General features: G+C 38.9%; 1 protein-coding gene across 4 annotated transcripts in view; it reads left to right on the top strand.

The window, feature by feature from the left end:
- Positions 1-27,967, top strand: part of EYA1 (EYA transcriptional coactivator and phosphatase 1) — a 157,382-nt gene that overhangs the window by 34,171 nt on the left and 95,244 nt on the right. The window contains exons 5-9 of one of the 4 annotated variants that reach the window (XM_073631787.1): positions 2,099-2,165; positions 5,661-5,806; positions 7,811-7,948; positions 18,278-18,360; positions 18,867-19,050. In XM_073631787.1, the coding sequence (XP_073487888.1) occupies positions 2,099-2,165; positions 5,661-5,806; positions 7,811-7,948; positions 18,278-18,360; positions 18,867-19,050 (618 nt within the window). The remainder of the gene's footprint in view (positions 1-2,098; positions 2,166-5,660; positions 5,807-7,810; positions 7,949-18,277; positions 18,361-18,866; positions 19,051-27,967) is intronic. The other 3 variants (XM_073631790.1, XM_073631788.1, XM_073631789.1) reach the window with 3 other exon arrangements.

Raw genomic sequence — 27,967 nt, 5'->3', positions numbered from 1 at the left:
TGGTATAAAGCTCAGAGAGGTTGACTCTGAGAATTTGGAGCCAAAAATGCATGGTGTGGATAGATCTCCTGGTGTCACATCAGCAGCCTTTAATCAACTGCTTACCAAATAAAAGCAATTTATTACTTTTAGACGACATATCTGTGTGCCTGAAAAGTACATTTTTCTAGCTAGTCCTTTCTATTGCCCACTATTGGGACGTTGGCACACTGTTATCTGTACATTCACAGTGTCACCCTGTGAGTGTACATAGTAACTAGCATTTTCTTTTCAATCTTCAAAGGGTGCACAGACAGAAGGGAGAGCTGATGGGTGTTCTAGCTTTGTCCTACTCTTACTATTCGATGACAAATTTACAAAAACAGGAAGTGAGGGAAATCTCCCCAACAAGGCCACAGCATTAAAATGTGACAAAGGTGCTAACTCTTTTTTATTCTGTCCAAAATTAAATAAAACTTTTGGCAGAAGATGCATTTTAAATCTTCAATCTCTTTGCAGAAAATAACATAGAAGCTTCAGTAGCTAGAACACTTTATATTACTCTGCCTTGATACTGAAGAAAGACACATTTTTCATAAGACAAAAAAAAAAGAGCTGGTGTGAGATGGGTTGAGATAGTGTCTCAGTCCCAATTAGTATGCATACAACATCCACATTTGGCTCACTGGACTTTTAATGAGTCACACCTCAAACATGTATATAAAAAAATATTGTCATATATTTGAAAAATATTGACATACATTTAAAATCGACATATCTACAGATATGTAGAGGCACAGTGATGTGGGTATAGACGTTGACCAACGTCTATACCCACATCACTGTGCCTCTACATATCTGTGGGGGTTTTCAATCGTCAATTTTAATGTAATTTTTCTATGTATTTCTGCAACAATCACTTCACTGTTTTTGTTGTAATTGATATTTTTGTATTTTGTATAATAAACTTTATTTTTATCAAATGTTTTACTATATATTTGGGTACCGTGATAGTCCTAATCCTTTTTGGTGATTAAGGGTATTTTGGAGTAGCCCTTGTCCAATCTCCTCCTCTTCTCTATTATATCATTATAGGATGATGGTACCCTTCATTGCCTATTTTGCTAATCCCTAGTGGCAATACCCTTTGACTCATACATTTAAAATCAACACATAATGCAAAAATTGATAAACATCAATACATATGTAATACTCAAAACTGATCAACAGGAAAACCTTTCCATAGAACCTATCCCGTCCATATAGGTATCCACCATCAATCTGGAAAAACTGTGCTATTAATCTCAACACATTTCACAAAGGAAATCTTGCTTCTTCAGGAAGGGCACAAGAGAGTATAATTTATTAAAAGAAAAAGGCCAACTTTCACCTCGATGGTCGTTTGGCTCATAGATAAATTAGAATCAAATGTGTTCCAAGTATATATAGTCGCGGGGGCTGGAAATAAATTGGCCAGAAGGTCCAATATTCTCTCAATATTCTCTCACCAGGAGCTGTGAAAGGGAGGGGGATGAGAGAAGGATGGTCCATCTGCTTGGGGATCTGATTGCCAGATACATTTTTTTGTCTCTCAGGGTTTGGGGTGATTTATTTTTCCATGCCTGACTCGATACCCACCTTCGGGTTTTTGCTGAGAGTGGAGTCATCCTTCTCTCATCCCCCCTCCCTTCCACAGCTCCTGGTGAGAGAATAGTGGACCTTCTGGCCATTTTATTCCAGCCCCCATGACTATACATACTTGGGCTGAGACACAAACTACTGTATTATAGGAAACTGTCCAACTGAAGTCTAACATCAAACAAAAGTGATTTTTTTTGTGTGGAGCTGACTTTCAAATAGGTACAAAGTTTAATCCAAGAATGTTGTATAGTAATTTACCTTTTTACTGTAGTTACAAAATACATTATATCATTTCATGTTAATGACTTATCTACAGTTGTTTTATCATTATGTGAACTGGTCTATGGTCATACTAAAATAGAAATATGTACACTAAATCTAGTTCTAATTAAAGTGCAGGATTTTAGATGCAGTTTCCTATTATGCAAGGATGGGTATTTGATTTGCTGTCCTCTTTTTTTCCCCTCTCTATGTGGAGTTATTGGAAGCAGTGGATTCAGCCCCAGACAAACACACCAGTTTTCCCCACAGATCTACCCATCCAAGTAAGATTCCAGTCTTTGTAGTCTAATGAAATGAACACATGACACACATAAACCTGTCATTTTATGTTTTGAGCACGTCTGCCACTTAATTGTTAAATTCTAAGGTACTGCTGTGCTATGGCATTAGGTTTCAACTTTCTTTCAATCTGAACTCCCTTACTTTCTAAAGCCTGTCTGTGTCTCTTGACATTTTCCTTCTCCCCTGTATGTCTTTCTGTGTCCACCTTTCTATATTCCAATTACTCATTTTCTCTGTTCATTCCTATACATATTCCATTCCCTTTTAAATCTCTTTCTATTTTTCTGACTCTTATGGTGGTAATGTTTCCATTAGGCTTTTACCCTCTTCTCCCTCAATATGCCTGCAGCCTCTGTAGCCTTCTCTTTCTTTTTTCCAATCAAGATTCCGCTTTACCCTGTTTATTTGCCTAATTTTCTTCAAATTTGTCTTTTTTTTTCCTATAGTCCCTATATTTTTTTCCTTCCTCCTCCATTCAGTGTTAAATCTTGCATTCCTCCTTCAGAATCTATATACTTCCAGTTTCTATAATCCTCTTCTTCCTCCTCCAGTCTGTATACTCCTCTTCTTTCTCCTCCATGCCCTATACTCATCATCTTCCTCCTCCAATCTCTATACTTCTCTTTTTCTTTCTTAAACCTCTTCTTCATCATATAGTCTCTATACACTTCTTCTTCCACCTCCAGTCTCCATACTCTTCTACCTTCTCCAGGCCCTGTACTCCTCATCTTCAGGCTCTGTATGCCTCTTTTTCATCCCTTTAGTCTCTATACTCCTCTTCCTTCTCCAGGCTCTATACTCCTATTTTTCCTCCTCTGATTTCTATTCGTCTTTTTTTCCTCTCCAGGCTCCATTCTCCTCTTCTTCATCCTACAGTCTCTATACACTCTTCTTTCTCTTTCAACGTCTATACTTCTTTTCTTCCTCCTCCACTCTGAACAACCATTTTCCACTTTATTTTCTTCTCTAGTCCCTATACCCTTTTCATCTTCCTTTACCATCTATACGCCTGTGTTCCTTCCTATATTATCCATCTTGTTTCTCTGCCATTCTTTATACACCTTTTTTCTCTGGTTTCTTAAAGCATATCCTACTCTGGTCTCTTCATTTTTCATCTCCCTGCCTTTATTGTTATCCCTTGACCACCATATACCCTTTTCCCATTTTTACTGATCCTACTTACCTAGAACTCTTATTTTGTTTAATTTCCCTACTTTTCTGAGTATTAATCTAGATTCTAGAGTAATACCATGGTCCATAATAATAGGAAGGGAGTTTAACACATAGAATTGTACTGTGATGTTGTCATTCAATGGGGTTGGTTTACTAAAAAGGTAAAAAATGTTTACTTAGCAAAGTGATTTCATCAATCATGCACAAGGCAAAATCCTGTGGGCTGAATGAAAAAAACTGAAGAGCTCAGGAGGAGCAGCTGTACTAACTACCCAATGTTAGTACAGTGATCTCCCCTGCTGAGCCATTGGCTGACAGCGCCAATCGGGAGACCTTTTACGGTCATGCACCTTCTGTCAGACCGGCTGCCTTACACACAGGCTAAATGTTGGCTGGTTTCTATTGAACCGGCCGATGCTGCCCAATATTCGGCCCCTGTGAATGGTTCTTTAAGAAAGCTTTGCTAACTGGATATTCTCAACTCTTATAGTTAGCTACCCCAGTGTATTTTGAACCAATAGTATTGTTTATCGCCCACACATTGCTGTTTATTGCATTACAATATGTTTTGTATATCTAAAAGTAAATGTTATAATAATAATATATACAGTGTGGATGGAAAGTATTCAGACCCCCTTAAATTTTTCACTCTTTGTTATATTGCAGCCATTTGCTAACATTATTTAAGTTCATTTTTTTCCTCATTAATGTACACACAGCACCCCATATTGACAGAAAAACACAGAATTGTTGACATTTTTGCAGATTTATTAAAAAAGAAAAACTGAAATATCACATGGTCCTAAGTATTCAGACACTTTGCTCAGTATTTAGTAGAAGCACCCTAATACAGCCATGATTCTTTTTGGGAAAGATGTAACAAGTTTTTCACACCTGGATTTGGGGATCCTCTGCCATTCCTCCTTGCAGATCCTCTCCAGTTCTGTCAGGTTGGATGGTAAACGTTGGTGGACAGCCATGTTTGGGTCACTCCAGAGATGTTCAATTGAGTTTAAGTCAGGGCTCTGGCTGGGCCATTCAAGAACAGTCACAGAGTTGTTGTGAAGCCACTCCTTCGTTATTTTAGCTGTGTGCTTAGGATCATTGTCTTGTTGGAAGGTAGACCTTCAGCCCAGTCTGAGGTCCTGAGCACTCTGGAGCAGGTTTTCATCCAGGATATCCCTGTACTTGGCCGCATTCATCTTTCCCTCGATTGCCACCAATCATCCTGTCCCTGCAGCTGAAAGTACCCCCACAGCATGATACTGCCACCACCATGCCTCACTGTTGGGACTGTATTGGACAGGTGATGAGCAGTGCCTGGTTTTCTCCACACATACCGCTTAGAATTAAGGTAAAAAAGTTCTATCTTGGTCTCATCAGACCAAAGAATCTTATTTCTCACCATCTTGGAGTCCTTCAGGTGTTTTTTTAGCAAACTCCATGAGGGATTTCATGTGTCTTGCACTGAAGAGAGGCTTCTGTCGGGCCACTCTGCCATAAAGCCCCGACTGGTGGAGGGCTGCAGTGATGGTTGACTTTCTACAACTTTCTCCCATCTCCCAACTGCATCTCTGGAGCTTTGAGTTCCTCTTTACCTCTCTCACCAAGGCTCTTCTCCCCCGATAGCTCAGTTTGGCCGGACGGCCAGTTCTAGGAAGGGTTCTGGTCATCCCAGACGTCTTCCATTTAAGAATTATGCAGGCCACTGTGCTCTTAGGAACCTTAAGTGCAGCAGAAATTTTTTGTAACCTTGGCCAGATCTGTGCCTTGCCACAATTCTGTCTCTGAGCTCTTCAGGCAGTTCCTTTGACCTCACGATTCTCATTTGCTCTGACATGCACTGTGAGCTGTAAGGTCTTATATAGACAGTTGTGTGGCTTTCCTAATCAAGTCCAATCAGTATAATCAAACACAGCTGGACTCAAATGAAGGTGTAGAACCATCTCAATTGATGCCCTCAGAGTTAAATATATGAGTGTCACAGCAAAGGGTCTGATTACTTAGGACCATGTGATATTTCAGTTTTTCTTTTTTAATAAATCTGCAAAAATGTCAACAATTCTGTGTTTTTCTGTCAATATGCGGTGCTATGTGTACATTATTGAGGAAAAAAATGAACTTAAATGATTTTAACAAATGGCTGCAATATAACAAAGAGTGAAAAATTTAAGGGGGTCTGAATACTTTCTGTCCCCACTGTATCACTAATAATTGAGTGGAGGAAGTATACTAAGGAGAATGTTGATACCTTGCTAATTTTTTACTGAAGTATTTCCCCTTTTTTGTTGTATTTTTAATAGCAGAGCTTACCCACATATTTTGCCCACCCCGTCTTCACAAACAATGGCAGCGTATGGACAAGCCTCATTTCCCACAGGAATGCAACAAGCCACAACCTATGCAACGTACCCCCAACCAGGACAGCCCTATGGAATTCCTTCTTACGGTAGGTTGCCTATCTTAGTCTAGACTCTCATTCATTCTGTTTTATTATTTCTCTGCTTCCGTTTGTTTTTTTCTTGATAGACAAGCGAATATCTTTCATCATTTAACATATAATAGCATTCTCCATTCTATAACAAAATACCATATATACTAATACATACTTTTTCCATTTGTTGTAAAAATTACGATACAATAATAGATCTGAATTAGAGCATGGCATACTACACTGTAGTTATGGGAGCCCTTCAGCTGTTGTTCAGCTGCAACTCCCAGAGATCTCATGGGCTCTGGTGGTTGATAGAATACATGGTCTTTTAATAGGGTGTGGAGTCTTGAGAAGTTCAGGCATTCTATTCATAATGAACAGCTGAAATAGAAAAGGCTTCATGTACTATTTACAGCATCTTGTAAATTCTTTATTATTTGGACTGAACTGTTATTAAAAATGGGCTGTGCTAAGCTGTGGAGGGCGAATGCTCTGGAAATTAGTTAGGCATAGGAGGCAAGGTGAGACATTTATATTTTTGCCCCTGCAAGGTTCTAGCTAAAATGGGATTCACACCCTGCACTGTGGCAGGAGGCCACAGTGTAAAGTGTCATATAAACTTTAAAATGTTAAAGAACTCTAAAAGTAATTTTAAATGTGTTAAATCCATAACTTTTATTGTAATATTACCTGCCAATCCTGCCATTGGGGTCCTTGTTTAGACACTTCCTGTTATAAGGTCTAAACCCTTTGTTTCCCATTTGCTCTACTATGTTGTCACTCTTTGACATGCGCTCCTGGCAAAAACTATAAATGACCATGCAGACAATCAATGCACAGGCTGGTTCTGCTGTTGTCACCATCAGGAAGCCAGCCAAGAGCAGCTGCCGCTAGAGCAAGTGCTTGTAGATATGAAGTGGTAGCAGAAAGGATGAAGGAGATCAGACCTAAAGAATTTTGCTTCCATCTGCTGAATCATATACATTTGTAAATGATGTAATTTCTAGTTGATTATGCAATGAGCAGGAGGAAAAAAAAAACAAAAATGACAAGTTACCAAAGTACAACCAAAGAGCAGAACAGTAGAAAAAGTAAATAAAGAGGCATTGCCATTTTGCAAATTCAGAGGCATCATCATATAGAGCAGGGGTCTCCAAACTTTCTAAGCAAAGGGCCACTGTCCTTCAGGCTTTAGGGGGGGCAGACTGACTGTGGTCAGTGGGAGTTAACTATGCCCCATTGTTGGTGTCAGTTGGAAGAACTGTGCCCCATTGTTGGTATCAGTGGGAGGAATAATGCCCCATTCATGGTGTCAGTAAAAGGAATGGTGGCCCGTCATTGGAGTCATTTAGAGGAATAGTGCCCCGAGGGCCAGATACAGGCAAGCAACGAGCCCCTGGCCCGCAGTTTGGTGACCACTGCTCTAGAGTAACCTACCCATGATAGACTCCTGAAGCATGGAGTCAACAAAGGAGCATAAGAAAGGAAGTTAATCAGGGAAAAATCCTGTTAGACAGCAAAATAAACATAATTGAACCTTATTTCTAATATTACAATATAACCAGTGGTTATTTAGACTGGGTAACAAGGAAGGATGTGTCTAGAGGAACTTTTGTATTTAGTATAACACTAACGTGTAGAAGAAGGGCAGCTAACATCTATAGACACCCATATACTATGTAATGTAATTCTATATTTACTGATTTACATTACATATACTATGTAATGTAAATCAGTAAATATAGAATTGTGGTACATAAGACACATCATTATATCCTAAAAGGCAAATATCCATCAAGAATCTAAAGAATCTAAGAACAGCTGGTAATTTTGTTTATTTCCATTTAAATTTTTCTGATTGCTTATACAATATTTTCTTACTTTCAGTACCTAGTAAAGATAGATCCACTATAGTAGAGCAATATGTTGGTTTTGTTCTTTTTCTGAATTTAGCAACACTTTGAAATGACCATTTGCCTAAGTTTGGACATGCGTATCTGATGTCACTAACTGATTTAGGTGCATTGTGGGCAGGCATCAAGACGGAAGGAGGACTGCCACAATCACAGTCACCAGGCCAAGTTGGATTTCAGAGTTATGGCTCAAGCTTTAGTGCTCCCCAGCCAGGACAGGCCCCATATAGTTACCAAATGCAAGGTAAGTGAATGCTTTTGGTATGGCTGTACCTGTAGATACAAGTTACATATGATGTTTGGTGTGTGTTGCCTCTACATCTGCCTACATTGCCAGCTAAACTGGACAGGGTCATGGTTTAGGGCATCATGAGCCAATTGGTTAAAAAAAAGGAAACTATATTGATGTGGAACTGCAGACAAATATGAAAAAGCTTTGTTTATGTAAAAATGATGACTTGTTTTTTAAAATACTACTGGTATAATTGTCTAATGTCTATCTTCTTATGTAAACTTCCCACAATGCAGCAGATGTCAAACTGAGCATTATTGTAAGCCCTGTGAACCAATTAGGTTATATTGCTCAGTACTGTTAGCCTAAGCAAAACTACAAATATTGTGGCAGGTGAAAAAGTGAAAATGGCTGTAAAGGTAGAAGGTTTTTTACTTTATTGCATTCTCTGTATTAAGGTAAAAAACATCCTCTGAACAGGATTCCCCCAGCCCCCCTAAATACTTACCTGAGCCCAATCTTGATTCACCACTGTGCCCTCTGCTCTCTCTCGCTCTCCCTCTTTCTCCTTACTGAACATGGAGGTAGCAGCAGGAGCCATCGGCTCCTGCTGCTGTAAACCACAGCCTGTTAAGAGAGAGCAGGGGACAAGGCCAAGATGCAAGGGTCAGGATAAAGCTTACATAAGTGGCCCCAATGGGAACATTTATCAATATAGTTGCAGTTGTTGCATCTACTAATACGGTCCCGTTTCTGTTTGTTTAGAGAGTGGTCTACATCACCTTTTAGTTCATAAGACTTTCAACAAATGTAGGAAAACAGGCATACCTTCACAGATTGGTTGCAGACATTCACTAAACAGGAAGTGTAGCCACACTTACAAACATTCAGCCGCAAATAGTAGAACAATAGTAGAACACATTTGCATAGTGCAAAATTTGGAAATACTGTATGTGTCCCCCAGAAAATAAACATCACCTGTTTTTTTTTTTTTTGCGATTGCGGTTGAGGAAATGTATAGGACAATTGCATTATAATTAAAGTAATAAGCATTCTTTCTGATAAGAGAAATTTGGAGGTCCGAATATATTGTGTTGTCCCAGTTACTAACCAGCTTCTTCCTTCTGTCCACATGGAAAAAGCTGAATGTTTGGGAACAGAGGTGGTTCTTCTTTATGATATATTAAATCTGTGTTTGTTATTATTAAATACTTTAAATCTGTATTAGTTTCATTATATTTTTTGGTACTATGTTGTCCATTCTGATTTTGCTTTTCAGATTTTCCTATCAGATATGTGTGTTCTTAGAAAATAGGGACTCTTGCTTATTTTGCCTCTAGCAACCAATCTGTTTCTCTTTTTTTAGTGTGTAATTTTCTCTAAGAACATAAAAAGAAGTCTAACGGATTGTTATGGGTAATACACAAAGCTGTTGTGTCAGTTTCAGCCATGAGGCCCACTGCTTGGCAGGTCTTAGCGGCGGACTTGCTGGGATTAGTGAACCACATTTCACTATGAGAAATATTGCCAGCTGCTGTTGCTAGCTTTTTTTTACTCTGGAATATCTTGTTTTTTAATGTTTACATTGCTGCTTTCTCTGTAAGTTCAGTTTTTGATGTCCTGTTGAGTAGAAGAAATATCACTTCTGTGTTGTCAGTCTTAATGCATATTGATCCTGGGTTTGTCAGGCTCTGGTGAGGCCTCTGTACCTTTGAACTGTTAGCTGAGCAATCACAGAGCTGCTGGGCTGACCATCTGATACAGACACACTCTGCTTGATGTACTTTACAGATAATAGAAGTGCAAACAATTGATGCCCTTTCAAAAGTTGCTCTTTTTTTAAATGGCTAGAGAGATACGGTTATAGTGAGTATGTGCCTAAAGCATGGGAATACTGAACGAGGAACCTTTATTTTTTGCCATCTTTATTTCCATTTTGTTTTATTTTTTAATGTGTTGAAAACGTTGGACTTATCATGTTTAACTGTCTAGTAGATATATAGTATCTATACTACACATAAGTATTAGACTTTATCAGAAACAGTGATGGGTATACACTAAAAGTCAGCTGTCAGTTTTGCTATTGAATCAGAATTCATGGCATTTTCATGGCTAAAATTAAGCAGGTATTTTGCTATTTTTCACACATGGGTACACAGTGTTTTATAAAACAACTGCTCTATTTTAATTATTTAAATTGGGATTATTGGTATAAACAAAATTCAAATACAATTCAATTATAGTGATTACTGTACTCAAAACTCGTAAGCACAATTTTCAATTAATTTACTTAAACTTTTTAGTAAAATTATGCTATTAGGGATCCTTAATATTACAAAGAAGTGCAGTATATTACAGCTTTGCACGTAATGTTAATTCTATTCTGGAAATTATATTTTCTTCCTTCTCCAAGAAAAATGATCTGCTTTGTTTGCTTTAAGAGACCTTTGAATCTTTGCTCTGCTTTGAGGTCCCTGTACAATTTAAGGGATTGCTGTAGCTGCTTATGTGGATATAAGGCTTAAGGATTTTTGCCAAGACGTGATGTGGTTGTAATTGAAAATTATACTTTTTTTTATAGATTTCTGTTGCTTATTGTTTTATTTTTCTGTCTAAGCATATTTTAATTCTAAATATGCATAGTTTTCTAAAAAGTCAGTTTGCCTAAAGTTTATTGTAATTAAGAACTAGTCTGTATTCAGAAAGCCTTCAGAATCTGTAGACTGTCATTCAGAAAGGCCAACTGTTCCCCTACAAAGTCTACAATGAAAACAGATTTTCGGGAAAGTACTTTATGTTTGTGTCTAATGGCCAGGAACCAAGAGAGACATTTTAAAAACAGTGCAAATGATGTCTGAACAGCAGCAAATGTGAAAAGGGAAAAGATCTGGGATTAAAGAGCCCATCTGGCCTTCATAGACCTTTCCCAAGAGGACGGCACTAACTTCTGCCTCATATATTGTACGCTGATGATAGACATAGCCCATGGCAAGGGCGCTGATTATAGGAAGCAAATGAACTTCTGTTCGAAATCTCAGAGTGAGACCCGTAATGTGGCTATCCGATTAGATGTCCCAAATAAAGAAACAGGCTTTCCCAGAAGCCAAATTGTATTGTTGTGTGGCTCCTTTTTCTGTATTAGAAATAGTATACGAGTGTTGTTGGAATCTCAGGCATAGTTTCTCTGTATGTCACTCATGCCCTGAGAGTTCTGTTGTTCTATTACTGTATGTGTTTATGTGTTAGTTTTATGTTATTCTTAAAATATGTATCTGTGCTATTTTCTTTAGCTTTTCTTTATATGAAGAAGGCCACACCTCATTGTGATATACATTCAAATTAGTTTTAAACGCCTCTTCATTTAGGATTCTTGATTTGAAATTCAGCTGCTAAATATATTTCACTGTTAAATTGTGAAACATATCTTTTGTAACACAGTACAAATTCCATGGCTTTAAAGAATAAGAACACTAAATTAAAAGTAATATAATTAAAGGTTAATATATATGTGTGTGTTCTTACATAAGTAATGATAGTAAATTTAAATACAGCAATCTGTTTCTCATGTATTGTATATATGTTACAACCCTTGCATTCTTGTTTGTAAATTTGTCAACATATGCAGTATTAGTTTAACTCTAGCTGAAGTGGTAAGATTTTTGTCACTGTAAAAGTATTGTCTTTATGGCACCAAAAAGTTGTAGGGCATAAAATATATGGTACTCAATAAAGTTGTAAATCAGGTTGTTCGCAAAAGAGTCATTTTCATTGTAGGTTTTATTAACTTCAAATACCAATAAGGATCAGCAGGAAAAAATGTTAATGCCCCTAAATCTGATTGGGTATTTTGAGTAAGCAATAAAGTGAAAACATGTTGCTTTAGTAAATCAACCTCAGTGCCAAGCAATTCTGTTTGGTGATGATTTAGTGGGTAATATTTAGCAATTCCACTAAAATGGATTTGTCTTAGAAGTAATTAAAATATGATTGAGTTCACAGAGTAACCTAAGGCACTGTTAAGCTAACCAAAGTGGTCTTAGGAGATGTTTGTTCACATAAGATCAGAGACCATTCATACTAAAGATCTTTATGTAGATGGATGTTGCCAGAAATAGTAGTTTGTAGTTTGTAGAGCTGTCTGTTTTCATTTGGATGAGTGATCTTTTTACAGGTCGTTTTATCCATCTTGAGGTGATTTAAAAATTATATATAATTCACATGCACAATTCCTGTGCTCGGACGTATCTGCTAAATAGCTAGCAACATTGCGTGTGTGTTCTTTTAGCATTAGTTTTTTCAGCAAAGCTAAAAGTTATTATTTATAAAGAAATCTTTTATATGAAAGGTTGTAAAAAAAATATCATGCACATTTGGCAAGCAATTTCATATGTGTATGAGTAGCCTATAGGTAATTAAAATGTGACAATGCTCTCATGTTTCGGAAGGTCCAACATAGCCAAACAGCCAGTAGGACAAGTTAAAAAAACTTTCCCCAAACTCTTAATTTTGTTTTCCCCAATCTCTTAATTTTGTCCTAATAAGCTTGCACAGGATCCGGTTTGGGAAGAGTGGGGGTCAAGGACCCTGAAATGAGAATTGTTGGGCTGCAGGAAGCTCCCCTTGTATGTCCTAAGTTTTAGTACACTCTGTAGAGTGACAGCGGCTGCCTGATGTTGGAATGCTTTACACTGCTCCACCAAGCATCATGGGAAGTCATTATAGATCAATGCCTCCTTGCCGAGCAGCTACAGACACCTGACTGGGGAGCGAAGTCCTATTCTTACTCCTTTAATCACCTGACCTATCAAACCAATGGAGAGAAGATGAAGGGAAGGTTTTACTTTCACTTCCCAAGGGGATGCCCATACTGACAGCAGGTCTGAGCGGTAATTGTGTGTGGGTGGGGAGTGGTAGACAGGTGAGTGATCTCTATTCAAACTGTTCCCTGAAAGTTCAATTGTCTCTACATCCTCCAGCTCCCAGCCCTCCCCCTCCCCAATGACCCTTTCTAGCCACAGCAGCCCCATCCCCCCATTGTGTCCTCACACTAAGTCCATCAGCCCCCACAGAGCCCCTGTAGCCTTCTGCAGAACCATCAGCCCCCCTCATATTGCCCCCAAACCCAGGGCTTCCCTCCATTTACAAAGTCCCACAGTCCCCCACTGTGTCCCTTATCCTGCTGCAGAGCCCCTCATATTGTACTCTAAAAGAAGACACTTCAAGGGCATCATACCATTCCCTTTTTTTTTTCTTAAGTGCCCGGGGTGTAACTTCTTTGGAGGCGCATTGAAGACAAGGACTGGAATAAGTCAACATCCAGACCCACTCAGCACTTTCCAGAGAATAAAATCTCCTGGGACAAGCTGTCTTAGCACTAATCTGTATCTCTTTTCAAAGAAACAATGAGGAGTGCTGCCTTTCTATTGTCTTTCAAAGCTCCACATAGTGCCCCCAGCCCCCCCCTCCAGAGAGTCCCCCAGTCCCCCTTGGGAGTCCCTAATATTTTATCTCTTACTCACACCAGAGTTGGTGTTTTTCCCCCTACATTTTTTTTCCCACTGACCAAGGACGAGGGTAATTTTTTCCTTTTACTGACCATTGAGAAGACATTTTTTCCTGCACTAGTAAGACCAATGACAATGCATTTTTCCTCCTACTGACCACTGATACTAGGGCATTTTCTACGTCTACTAAACACTGATAAGACATTTTTCCTCCTACCATCGACTAACACCAGGACATTTTTTTCCTACCACTGGTCACTTACACCAGGATATTTCTTCCTCTCACTAACCACTAATACCAGGGTATTTTTGTTTCCTTTAAATGCTGATGCCAAGGCATTGTTTTTGTCCTACTGACCACTAATGTGAGGGCAGTTTTTTTTTTTTCCACTGACTAACAGGCTTTTTCTCTACTATTGACCACTGACACTGGAGCATTTTTGTCCACCTGTTGTTTTTTTCCCCCTCCTGACCACTGACACTAGAGCATTTTGTTCTACCATTTTTGAACTATGACCACAGGGCCTTGCACCATGCTGTTGGAGAGCCCATAAAAAAATGTTTCAATAGGGCAGTGTGGGTTTCTAGTTGTGGCCCTGCTTACATGAATGATGTTGCTCAATATAGTTATGGTTATTTCTGGTTTGTGGCACATGTGTTGCATTTGGTAGTTTGCTTATCGCCAAGCATTCTTTCTTACGCTTAACAGTAATTAAATCTAAACAAAAATCAGCAGATTAGCTTTGCACTTTCCACAAAGCTTCAGAATAAACTCAGTAATGCATATGACATTTTGTAAAACAACAAATAAGTAATATACTTAGGTTTGTTTAAGAAAACTAGTACAAATGAAGCACAGCGCTTCTGCCCACAGCAACCAAGTTCATTTTAGAATTTTCACAAAAAAAATTTCAGCTAGATGCTGATTGGCTGTTATCTTCAGCTGCACCACCTCGCTCAACATGTGATAGAGAAGCTTTGCTGTATTTTACTATGCAAATGACCAAAGGCTGTTTGTGACCATGTGAGATTCCAGGCGTTATAATATAAAGCCAAAGGTTTCTGCAGTTGTACAGCCAGGTAATTCAACAGAGAATGAGGAAACTGCATTCCCTGTTTTTCGGATTATAATTCTTTAAAAATACTTTTTTTTTTTAAGAAACTTTATTAGGTTTTCCAACAAATAAAGTCAAAAGTTGAAAGCTAATAACAAATACAAATCTGTGTAAAGGAAATCAAAAGCATTATCATGCAGCATAATGCTGGTGGGGGGGGGGGGGGGGTTAAAAAATGTTTTTTATCACAATTACATCAATCACATCTTTTTTAAAGTGCAAAAATAGAATTTGCTTCTAGGGCCATGTCACACTTGTGATTCTGTCACTGGCAACAAATAGCCCATTCTTTTCTATGGCATTTCTATTTCGCTAAATGGACCAAAAACATTTTTCAACTGCTAAATTACCTGAAGGACATTAATTCTTGTCTGACAATGTTTTTGCACATGTTGTTCAAAATGGTCACGTCACTTGCATTGTTATGGCCATAGTTCTATCCTTATAAATTGGTCAGTGTAAAAATGTATGATATATTCCCACATACAACTGTGTTTGCTAAATATTAAAACCTTGATAACTGTAAACTTTTTCTGAATCCATGCAATAATAAAATTGTATAGTGGAAAATTTTCTATTTAATTTACTATCAGCTAATAATAATAATAATAATAATAATAATACAAATAATAGGAGTTTTACATTGTCATAAAAAGGGTATCTATTTTTCTGGTGGAAACATCCTCAAAGCTTTCCTTTAGCTTTTCCATTACAGCTGTTAAGTAAAGCGTACAAGAAAACCGAGGTCACGTTTCACAAGGTACCATGGGAACAAATCCTTGCAGAGGCCAAATGTTTCCCTAGAAATCCTGTACTTATTCTAGGTCAATACACTGTGAAAAATAAAGACACCAGTTTTACTCTCTATAGCAGTCCAGACCTGCCAAGAGGTGAGACATTTGTCTCTAGAACTTGAGATTGCTGGGACAAGGTTCTCAACCCTGGACCCAGGTTACCTATACTCGCAACTTTGAAATACTGTCTTCTTTTTATGTGATTACCATAAGACAAGAAATAGGTTTGATGGAGTGCTTTCTACACTTTTTATTTTCTACTCGAAATGCCTTTAATGTAATTAATCATCCTTCTTCCTTTTGCTGTGTCTTTCTGCCTCTTGCCTATACATATGCTAGTTTCCATGGCACCAACCTCAGAAGAGAAGTGCTTTAAAGATATGGAATGTCTTTATCAAATAATAGCATGTATTAATAGTTACAACTATATAATGAAATGTATCAGAACACTATGGGGTTTATTTACTAAAAGCAAATAGACTGTGTACTTTGCAAAGTGCAGTTGCACTCTGCAAGAGGAATTGTTCCAGAGATTAGTAAATGAGAAGAAAAGAAGCTCTGCTGACTTCCATCATCCTATCATGTGCAAGCAAAAATGCAGTTTTATTATTTTTTTTCCTTGCTCATGATTCTTTGCAAAGTGAAGCTTTACCCCATTTACTAAGCTCTGGAGCAACCGCACTTGCAGAATGCAACTGTACTTTCCAAAGTGCACAGTCTTCTTGTCTTTAGAAACTCAACACCTATTGATTGGATTACTAAAGGCAAATACGCTGTTCAAGCAAGGGGATGTTCCCTTATCTTAGTGAATGTGGTGAAAATTCACTTCGCAAAGAATATAGGTGAAAATTCCTATGCAGTGTAAACAGCCTGCTTGCCTTTAGTAAGTTAACCACTATGTATCGCAGATTTTTTCATATTTTGAGGTACAAAGGTGAGCCTAAAGTAATTGTCAAGGCAAAAAACACTTATTTAATACATCCCTGCAATACATGCATAGTTCCCCATGTTTTATCCCCATAAACATACTGAAAGTACAGCAGCAGTGGGGTCATATGTTCGAATCCCAACCACAACACTACCTGCCTGGAGTTTGCATGTTCTCCTTGTGCTTGCATGGATTTTCCTTGGGTACTCCAGTTTCCGCCTTCAATAAAAGACATGATGGGAGGGTAATTGTCTAATTAACTGTCTAAATTGGTCCTAGTATGAAATAAGAAAGCTTCTGACGGCTCACTCCAATTTCCACCTTTATTAATGTAGAATATCCATAAAACGGCAAATCGCAGCAATAGTGAAGGGAAGAGATTGTTGATGCATTTCACCAGTGCTTACTTTTAATGATTAATATTATGAGTAAGCGCTGGTGTGCGTAAAATGCTTCAACAGTCTCTTCCCCAACTATTGCTGTGATTTGCCATTTTTTTGGATATTTATTGAAGTGCGGCTGTCCAGAGCTTTCTTATTATACTCTGTAAAGATACAGTCTGGGTCAGCAGCCTTGGTATGTGGGAGACAGGTCAGTGTGGACCAGCCTGGATTGGTGCTTTTTCTGTCCCTAGTATGTGTATGTATGAATGTGAATTAAGGACCTTAGACTGTAAAATCCTTGATAGCGGGAACTGATGGGAATGTACAATATATATGTATATCGCTGCATAAATTGTCCGCACGATATACATACCAATGATAAATTACTGCTGATAAGCCAGAAATATATTGTACATATACCTATATACATATACCATGACAACACATCTCTAAACCAGGTAGCAAGGATAACTTGCCAAAAATTTGTGGCAGTGTTGAATTGTAGTCTGTTAACTTGCTACACATTTTCCCTGTCAAGTTGTACAGCACTTGAAGCAAAAGTTCTAGTTGACACTTTTCCAATTTGCATCAAATTTTGCATGCAAAGGTAAGAACAAAGTTGCAGTGGTGAGTCTACAGCAAGAGCTATACAAGTCATAGTGACCCCTATGGTGGGATGACTATTGCATAACATAACTGAACCAGAACTTGCAGCAAACTTGATCTGGAGTCATGCAATGCTGACTTGCTGCAATTGTGCAACAAACTCACAAAGCCTGGCAAGTCTAGCAATAGTTTAGTAAGTCATTTTCAAACTTACAGCACAATTGCTTGCTATCTGGGAAATTCATAAGCATCTGGTGTCAGCTCTGCCTACTTTATTTTTGATGGCTTTCGAAGAACACAGACCTCTCTCCTCATCTCTATATCTATGCCTTGTGCACAGAGACCACAGGGAGGTATCAGTCCACAAGATTTCATGCAAAACAAACAGGAATTTGGGCACTTTTTAAAGTGGATATAACAAAACACTTTCAGTGGTATAATTAGCGGACCAAAAAGGAACAAATAAGAGAAGTTCATTGTTATGAAAAGAGATAGTCTGCAACCCCTTGCTGCTCTTTAAAATGTTCAGAATTTATTGATTCTCCATAAAAGATAGGGTCAGACAGCAAATTTAAACGTGTTTCAGCCTTATGGGCCTTTACAAACTTTGAGCTGTATAACTGCCTTTCCGCACCCAGCAGCTCTGGAAAATTCCCTCATCTTATTGTGTTGTAGCACCTTACTTTTGCTTTATTTTAAGTCAATTGTTAGGGTTTACATATCATTTAAGAGACGTGCATTGGTAACTATGTAGGCAACTGACAACTGTATCTAAATGAAATGGATTTGACATGAGAGCAGAGTCCAGTCAAACATCCATCAAGAGGCATAAGTGTAAGCGGGTGCCATTTCCACATGGATTCAGTCATCAGGGTTTGTCCCTTCCTTGTACATGTCAGAAGCCACACGGTTGTTTCTGCGAGACACATGGAGCCTATTGATGTTTCAGTCTGGGAGGTCTGTGTGTACACACATTTCAGTAATTTGAAGCATTTTCTCCTTTCATTTCAGGGAGCAGTTTCACCACAGCATCAGTAATCTATGCAGGAAGCAATTCACTCACAAATTCAACTGGATTTAATAGCTCCCAGCAGGTAAATTTTTTGGAAAAGAGGGATATTTCAGTTTTGCACAAGAAGCCCTTTTTTCTGTCTTCCTCTTTTTTTTTTTTTTTTCCTTGCTGTGATTTTTACGTTAATGATTCTATGGTCATGACGTTTTCCTTGCAACCTCAGAGAGTTTTTGAATGCTGAGTTATAAATCCAGTCTTAATTCCGTCGCTGACAGATGTGCTTGCAGTAAATATTTTCTGTAATGCGACAGAGAGGTACCATGTGTTTGGCCTAGCCGCATACATTTGTATTGCATCTGCATATCAGATCATGTTTAATAGATACATTTGTGGCACATTTAAGGATTCAAGTCTAGGACAGTTATCTATTTATATGCACCAACAATCCAGCCAATGTATTCCATGTGGGAAGCTATGTCAACATATGCTTGTAGTTATATTTTGTAATGTTCACTCTGAAGTAGCAACATGTTTAACAAAAACTGCTTTTGTTGCTGTTTCTTTTTTTTTTTCCCGTGTGTGTTCCAGGAATATCCATCTTATCCCAACTTTAGCCAGGGTCAGTATGCACAGTATTATAACAGCTCTCCGTACCCATCACATTATATGACAAGCAGCAACACAAGCCCCACAATTCCTTCCACTACGGCCACATACCAGTTGCAAGAGCCACCATCTGGTGTCACCAGTCAAGCAGTAACAGATCCCTCAGGTAATTGTCCTGTTATTTATCCGTGTTATATGGACATTTTTAGCTGGGCTAGTTAATGACCTTCTGCTGTCTGTCAATGTGTCTGACAATATGCACATATCATTTATAAGTGTTCACAGGCACAATGATAGCCAATTCCCAACTCTTGTTTCTGTTAGCATTCTTTTCTAACACGGTTTATTTCATTATATATTTACACTATTTCTAATTGCTTGAAAGAGTTGTTGAGAAAGTTAAATGGTATATTCAATTCACATTTTCAGAAATGTATTTTTTACTTTCTATTTACTTTACTGTACTCTGTTTACCAAAAATTTTTTCTGAAGTTGAAATTTATGCAAGTCAGGTCTATATTTACCATACTGGTAGTTGTAGGCCAATGCCTATGGCAGTAGGGAAACTTCTTTAAGAGAGAAGGGGAAGCTCTAATGTTGGACACTGTCACAAAAGCAGTTGGTGCAGATGAGCCAAAAGAAACAATTCTGCTACTTAGTAACCATCATGGCAGCTGAATAGTTCTGTGGAGACAAGATGAGTTTTGATCCATAAAACATGGGGATCAAATCGTTGCTAGCCAGGTCATGCCTGAATTTGGTCAGGTTGCCTCACCTATACTCGAATGTAGCATTACAAAAGACAAAAACATGTTATATTATGAATATTTTATGTGAATGATATGTGTGTAGTGAGGCATCTGGAGGGCAGTAAAGACTGATTATGGGTAATAAATGAGAACATTGCCAAATATGCATGAATAGTGAATGTGCATGTTGAGAGAAGGTAGAGTTGTGCAAGGGTCTGATCATTCATTTCTGAATGGTCAGATCTTTTCTACATCTAGCCTTAACAGCGTCTGTGGTGGAGGGGAAACATTATATTTGCCTATAGCATCCTCCAAACTTCCAGTCACAGTAGATTCTTGGGTCACTCTGACAGGCAAAGTTTTGGCTCTTCTTTATAGTGCCAAACTTTGCCTTCCCATTCCTACCTCCTGCACATTCATTTTGGCCAGTGAAGCTACCCATCAAAGTGATGGGCCAGTATGAATGTTTGCTGCCCAGGGCTTAGCAACAAGCTCCAACACTACCCTGAAGCATTAGAGCTTTGCCTCTCAGATTGGCTTTGAATTCAGCCAATATGGTGGGTGTTATTGGAGACAGCTTGCAATTATGTTTCATGACAGCCACCACCTCAGATAGAGTCTCTTTTAGACTTACATAAGCAACAATATATTATTAATAACAGTGTATTCTATGACAGATTTTGTGTTTATCAGGTCTAGTTTTAGGTCATCTACAGGCATTAAAGCTTGGTAAACGATATTGATTAGTGATTAAATAAACCACTTTTTAAAGTCATCATGCTTATTTATTATTGTGTAAAGTAAACATTTCCTATTAAGCAATCAGAAATGATATCTTAACTGATTTTGTTACATTAAATAGAATTGTTAATGGCTATTTTGGCTTACTATTTTCTCAGCATCCTCACTGTTCTTTACACTGGTTTGAGCTATAGTGAGCTATAAGTATTATGTTCCATTCTTGTGCTTTTGGCATTTTTAGCTTTGTGTTTCTTTCTGGTCCAAGTTTTTAGTGACCCAAACAGCCTACATGCTAGCTATTGGCTACCATCCATAACACTTACATAGTCAATTTCACTCAGTGTTGCCTGTAGAAAACTACTTATTGGAATTCTAGTCTCTTACAAGACAGTTGTTCCTTATGTTTCAAGGTTGAGTGGAAAAAGTCCTCTGTGATACAACTGTTGGATTGCAGGGGTATAAATAATATGTGTTGGTACACAGCAGGAGAGCATGTTCAGTCCACTTGTAAATGAGAGCACAGCTGCAGATCTGCTATTAAGACACAGGCGCAGTGGGTTTTGGTGCCCAGATTGGACATTTTTTTCAGGAAACAGAGCTTGTAAAATAGGTTAACACCCGACTCCAAGTCATGAGGAACAGCTGACTTGGACCTGGTTTTAAGTTCCCAACACCACACTGGCTGCCACTTGTAAGGCTGCTATTCCTTATACAGGAGGCCTTGAAAGATAGCGTAGCTGTTTATTACGAGTCGGTGGTAAGTATATTATCCTCTGTTTGATTCCAAGCACAGCAGGGAGAGCAGCAGTATCTGTGTATGCTTTAAACATGCTTCCAATAGACGCTGCTTATAAAGGTGATGAGGAATGTCTGAGAGCTCTCATTCCTAATAAAAATGACCATATGTCTAGGGCAGGTATTTGCTATTTGCTGTCTGAAGCTAATTTCCAAGGGACACAATACATTTGTATGCCATTACTGCAAAAGACATGCCTCATTGGTGTTATATGAGTGGTTTACCTTCTGGTCAGAAAAGTTTGTTATATCCTTTAGTGGCTCATGCTATACACCTACACTTACAAAAACATTTCATAACATTTCAAGCATTTTGAAGAAAATATCTTTCATTTCCCGCAGCCTTAGGTAAATGTATTTATCTTATGCCAAGGCTGCAAAACTTTTTACCATCTTTAAAAATAGATATAAAACCAAGTCTATGTTTAATATATGACGCAGACGTGAATTGCAATAAGGAAAGAACAGGAATGCATACTTTTTACCTATCTTCTAGCTTTCATTGATAAATTCTACTTTTGAGAATGTTATTTTTTATTCCCTAATGCTTTGGTGTCATTTGTTTCTGACTCACTGGCCTGGAACAAATATAAAGATAAGAAATTCCTACACTTTGCCAACACTCATTTACAGCATGCTTGTTCTTAGTATGTAACTCCAAACCTCCAGTCAATTAACATTTTCAGAAGGGGGCCTCCATACTTCTCTCATGACAGGCATACTTTAAAACAAAACTTGCCCTGACATATATGGGATGGGTGAATTTGTATATGCATATATTTTGTATCTCTCTTTTCATGCACTTAAAGGGACCTCAAAAGTCACCAGAGAGGGCAAAAGTGTTTTTAAGGTTTACTGTGTGCTTTGGCATCAAGAGCAAAGGAAATTCCCAATGCTTTTAGGTATGGAGGAGCATGTGATTCACCCAGGTGACAAGCTTAACCATTCACCATTGTCACAGGGTAGTTAAGTGCCCAATGTAAGCTACAATTCAAGAGAAGCTATGCAGAAGTGGTGCCTGTGCTGTTCTGTGTTATAGTGAATTTGATGCTTTGCTTTGCATGACCAAAAGATAGATAAACTTAACAGTTCACGAGTAAAAATTCCCACAATAATGAAATGTCTGCTTATATTACTGTTAGCATTTTGCAGTTGCTAGTGGGGCTAATTATGGAGTAAAAGGGAACACAAAATACCACATGGAATACCACTGGTTTCAGTGGTTTGAAAAGTGTGACTACAAGTAATAGGTTATTTTTGAAAAGCACTTGTTTTTTGAAGATTTAAAGATATTTTGTTTTCATCTGTTCTACCTTCATGAAAGTATAATCATTTTATTGGAACCTGTGATAAGAACTCATAGTTCTGTTTTGTGGTATGAACTGATTGCAGTGCTGTAGCAAAAGTGGACGCATTGAATGTCTGTGGTGCAGTTGGCTGTGAAAGAAATACATTCCATAATAAGCAGTCAGGAGGTTGTCTGCGAAACAAGACCCTTGTGGGATGATGCTTTTTCATTCTGTTTTGCAAGAGCTTAAAGTAAAACGTATGTTCTGCTGAGGAGGCTGCTTTGTATGTGTATAGTGAAATCCTCACCAAGAGCTTATTTTTTTTTCTAACATTTGAGCCACAGGTGGATTTACTGGAGAATAACTGTGAGACATGAATGACACATTTGTATATTCTTCCTCTAATGAGATGGGTATATTCTGTTTCAGAATAATCTCAGTTTCAAAGGAAACCTATACTGATCTGTACCAAGAGTAGATGGAAGTTTCCATAGTTGACCTTTTCTAGAAAATGCTATGTACCTGACTGTCATACTAATCTGATGGCTCCAGCCAAGAGCTTAGCTATAGAAAAAAAGGAACAGAGATATGGGAGGCTGCAATTTTAGATTTTCTATACTAATTCTTAGCCTCCTCTGTATTTGTCTAAACATTTAAAACATGTCATATGTGTGGTAGTTTTAGTTTATGTAAAAATATTTCATTACTAACCAGATCTCGGAAGCAGGCAGGTTCCATGTTAGCTGTAGGCATCTGAAGCCCTCCTGTCTTCATTTCCAGGATTTCCGTGCGCGGCTCTCCCTCTTCCTGACAGGTTGCCATAGCAATGATGGTGCCGGTGGAAGTTCCCGCTCCCTTGCTTTAGCAAACTGTCTATCAGAGGACAGGTGAGGAACAGGAGAGGAAGGTAATTGCTTCAACATTCATCTACATCCTCCCATTTGCGTAATTTCCAGTCTGCAAAAAACGCAAGATTTTGTAAGTAGGCGATTCGCAAGTCTCCTGGCATACATGACACCGCTATCCTAGGAGCCCTTGCGAATTGCCTGGTGACGTAATCGCCTAGGCGGCCTAAATTAAAAAATGTCCATTGGGAAAAGCATGCTCAAAGGGATAACATAGATAGCAAGTATATAAAATAGGTGGAACTCCGCTTTAAGTCTTCCTATACTTTTTTAGTTCTGTCCTGTTTGCCTTCATCTATCTGATGAAACCATTGTAACTGTGGCAGAAAATCTCTCTAGTGGAGCTCCGTTAAGCAGTAAAACCCAATGGAGGTTTATTTATTTTATTTATTTCAGTTAGGGTCCTTTCACACTGGGGCGGGCGTCGGCGTCGGCGGTAAAGCGGCGCTATTGTAAGCGGCGCTTTACCGTCGGTATGTGGCCGCTAGCGGGGGCGGTTTTACCCCCCGCTAGCGGCTGAGAAATGGCCGAGTATAGCCGCGCCGTCCCATTGATTTCACTCCGCTCCTTCACCGCTCCGAAGATGCTGCTAGCAGGACTTTTTTTACCGTCCTGCCAGCGCATCGCTTCAGTGTGAAAGCCCTCGGGGCTTTCATACTGGAATGAAAGCAGCGGCACTTTCGGGTCAGTTTGCAGGTGCTATTATTAGCGCAATAGCGCCTGCAAACCGCCCCAGTGTGAAAGGACCCTTACTTATATAGCGCCATTAATTTACACAGCGCTTTACATATACATTGTACATTCACATCAGTCCCTACCCTTCAAGGAGCTTACAATCTAAGGTCCCTAACTCACATTTATACATACTAGGGACAATTTAGACAGGATCCAATTAACCTACCAGCATGTCTTTGGAGTGTGGGAGGAAACCGGAGTACCTGGAGGAAGCCCACACAGGCACAGGGAGAACATGCAAACTCCAGGCAGGTAGTGCCATGGTTGGGATTCGAACCAGTGACCTTTCTTACGGTTAGGTGAAAGTGCTATCCACTACACCACTGTGCCGCCCAGGTTCCAATCCTTCTGCACTTACCGAAATTAAAACAGAACATTTTGGCTGGATATAGACTAAAGTGGTTGTAAAGGTAAAATGTTTTTTACCTTAATGCATTCCACGCAGCTCCATCCCCCTACACACACACAAATACTTACCTGAGCCCCAATTTGATCTAGCACTGTGCACGTCTACAGCAGCTCTTCTCCCCTGTCTCGCAGGCTTGGCTCGGAGCAGCAGGAGCAATTAGCTCTTGCTACTGTCAGTCAAAAGCATTAGCCTTACTCAATTAAAGGTATATTTGTCCTTTATTTTAAAGCCTAGTACTCACGAGCTGAACATCAGCCAGAACTGGCCAGGTCCAATAGAAATCTGCCGACATTCCGCCTGTGTGTATAGCAGCCGGTCTGACAGAAGCTGGCTGACTTCAGTCGAAGGCTCATGACCGAAAAAGGTTGAAGGCTCTTGACCGAAAAGGGTCTGCCAACCGGCTCCTGATCAGTTCTCTCAGCCACATTGACCTGGGTGTTCTGGAGAGGGGGTATCCCCCTGTCAGAACACAATAGCGCAGCAGGGGAGATTGCTTTACTAAGATCGGATTGTTAGTACATTATCTCTGACCTGAGCTGTCAGTTTTTTTTTTATTCTACCCACTGGGTTGAACAAAAAAACGAGTGGCATTCATAACATTTTTTAAAGTGTGTTTATTTTTAATGTGTTATTACTTTAGGGCAGCTCATTCATTATGAATAGCCTTCAAAGTGGATGTAAACCCGATTCATTAAATTTGAGCTGGGCACATATATCTGCAGTGTTTTCTTATCTCTCTCCAAAGCACTAAGTCCCGTGGCTTGCTCCTGCTCCATTCTTCTATTATCAGCATGATAAATTCTGACAAGTTCTCTGACACATGTGATAAAACCGGCCTGAATTTTGTGTCGGGGTGGGTGCTATAAATAGATTAGCAGAAAGCTGCTTTACTTACAGAACAGCTCTGAAAGTCTCTGCCTGTGTGAAGGGGGGTGTGTGCCTTTCCTCCAATCAGCTGTCTTCCAGTGTAATCCAACACTACAGTGCTACTGCTGAATTAGGAAGTGAAAATTCTAACACGATGTGCACTTTCTTAACAGTATATAAAGCTAAAGACAGCAGATATACATGTAAAACTTAAGTAGGAGGATTTGTTTAACCACTTCAAGACCGCCGCGCGACGATGTACGTCCTAAGTTTGAACGGGGATATTGTTGTTATGGCAGCAGCTAGCTGCCATAACCCCGGTATCCCCGTTTTCGTGCGGCGGCCGGCTTTCAGATAAAAGTGGTCCTTGCGGCGGATTCGCCGCGAGATCACTTTTATCGGTGGCAGGAGAAGGGCCCCCCCCGCCGCGATCCGGTGCCCTCCGCCGCTTACTGGAGCCGTCGGTAGCGGTGGAGGCGATCGCGTCCTATCCTGTGGTGTGTCTGGAGACAAGTGAGGCCAAGATGGCGCTCACTCGTCTCCAATACACTGCTGGGCGGAAGCGACATCAATACATCACTTCCGTCCACGACTCTTAAAGGCACATTTTTTCAAATGTCATTTTTCTAAATGACGTAGAGCGAGAGCAATAATTCTAGCCCTAGACCTCCTCTGTACCACAAAATATGCCTGTAGAATTTTTTAAACGTCGCCTATGGAGATTTTTGAGGGTAAAAGTTTGACGCCATTCCACGAGCGGGTGCAATTTTCAAGCGTGACATGTTGGGTATCAATTTACTTGGCGTAACATTATATTTCACAATATAAAAAAAAATTGGGCTAACTTTACTGTTGTCTTATTTTTTTATTCAAAAAAGTGAATTTTTTCCAAAAAAAGTGCGCTTTTAAGACCGCTGCGCAAATACGGTGCAAAAAAAAGTATTACAATGACCGTCATTTTATTCTCTAGGGTGTTAGAAGAAAAAACATATATAATGTTTGGGGGTTTTAAGTAATTTTCTAGCAGAAAAACCTGTTTTAAACATGTAAACACCTAAAATCCAAAACGAGGCTGGTCCTTAAGTGGTTAATCTCTGTGTATCATCTATGGCTGTTCACTTCACTGGGTATATGTGAGGGTTTACATCCACTTTAATTTGCTTCAACATTCATCTACATCCTTTTTTTGACAAAGCAGCATTCAACATTTGTGTTTTATGGAGCCTTTTAGTATATGTATATGGTTACTGTATATGTATATGCATTGGGATGCCATTCAGAAATATTTCCACTGCACCAAAAAAATACATACGCCTGTGCATTAACGTGTGCAAATAGGCAAGTGTGAACGGCCGCCTCAAACTTTCTTATAGCACCAGGAAGACCAGCTCACCAAGCATAATACCATTTTTTTTCAAAATTGTGATATATATATATATATATATATATATATATATATATATATATATATATATACACTCTTTTTATATTTGGAAGACTACCATTTTATGTCAACCAGTTCTGCTGTCACCTGGCAACCTTTGTGTTACTGAAAGATTTTGGCAAGATTCTGTGCTGCTCTCATGTAATTCGATCATCTAAACTTTGCAGTGAGGGGAAAGAACTTACTACACATTTCATGAATATTCAGGAGCAATCAACTGATGAAAACAGGAAGCCTGGTATTCTCAATTCTCTGCATAAATGTCTATAATATTAATAGTGACAAAATGCATATCATTTGGGAATCATATAGATTATTCAAGCAATCTGAAACAGCATGCCACAAAAATTACTAGCCAACAGCAAAATTGTACTTTAACTACAGTAAAGAAAAAGTGAGAGGATGGTCAAACAAATGGCTTGCATTGCAAAAAAAAAAATCACTGATTAAATTTGTTTTAAATTTGTGAAGCTTTCCATGCTTAATCTGCTTGGATCACCCAACACTGTTGCAACAGCTCCATGATAACGTCCTCCAACTGATAGAGATATTAAGCATAAATGTGGTGTTTGCTATGACTGCATATATGACTCATATTCATTTTATATCTAAACATGTGGCAGCCTTATACATCAAAGGCCACCCATACACAGACTGATTATCACCTAAAATGGACTTTCCTAGCTGATGATCAGTCTATATATGGACAAATCTTTGGTCAGGATAGACATTCAAATAATTACAAATTGCAAACATACAGTACAGTACATACATTTTAAAACAAGTAGCTGAGCAAGGGGCAATTCATCCTCAAAATTTGCAGCTGAAGTTCTTTAAGTCATACTCTCAGCAGCTTAGTTCACCCTGCCTCTCTCTCCCAGAAATGACCCAACAGCCTTCTATCCTTCTAATCTTTGATGTAAACATAGAACAGGAGCTCTGGAAGGGGGGGGGGAGATGATCTGAGCTAAAAAGACCTAAAGGACTTCAGTGTTTCTGCTGTAAATTTTTAGAAAGAATTGCTCCACCGTGTCTGCAGCTGCAAATATTAGTGAGACCATTTACTGCTTGTTAAGGATATATAAATATTTGAATGCCATAACCTGGCCATTGGTTCGCTTTAAGTGCAGATTTTAGACTGTTTCTGGC

The sequence above is a fragment of the Aquarana catesbeiana genome, linkage group LG05 (assembly GCF_042186555.1).
Source record: "Aquarana catesbeiana isolate 2022-GZ linkage group LG05, ASM4218655v1, whole genome shotgun sequence".
Taxonomy (NCBI): domain Eukaryota; kingdom Metazoa; phylum Chordata; class Amphibia; order Anura; family Ranidae; genus Aquarana; species Aquarana catesbeiana.
The sequence above is the reverse complement of the archived record's forward strand: the minus strand, read 5'-3'. Positions and strand labels throughout refer to the sequence as shown.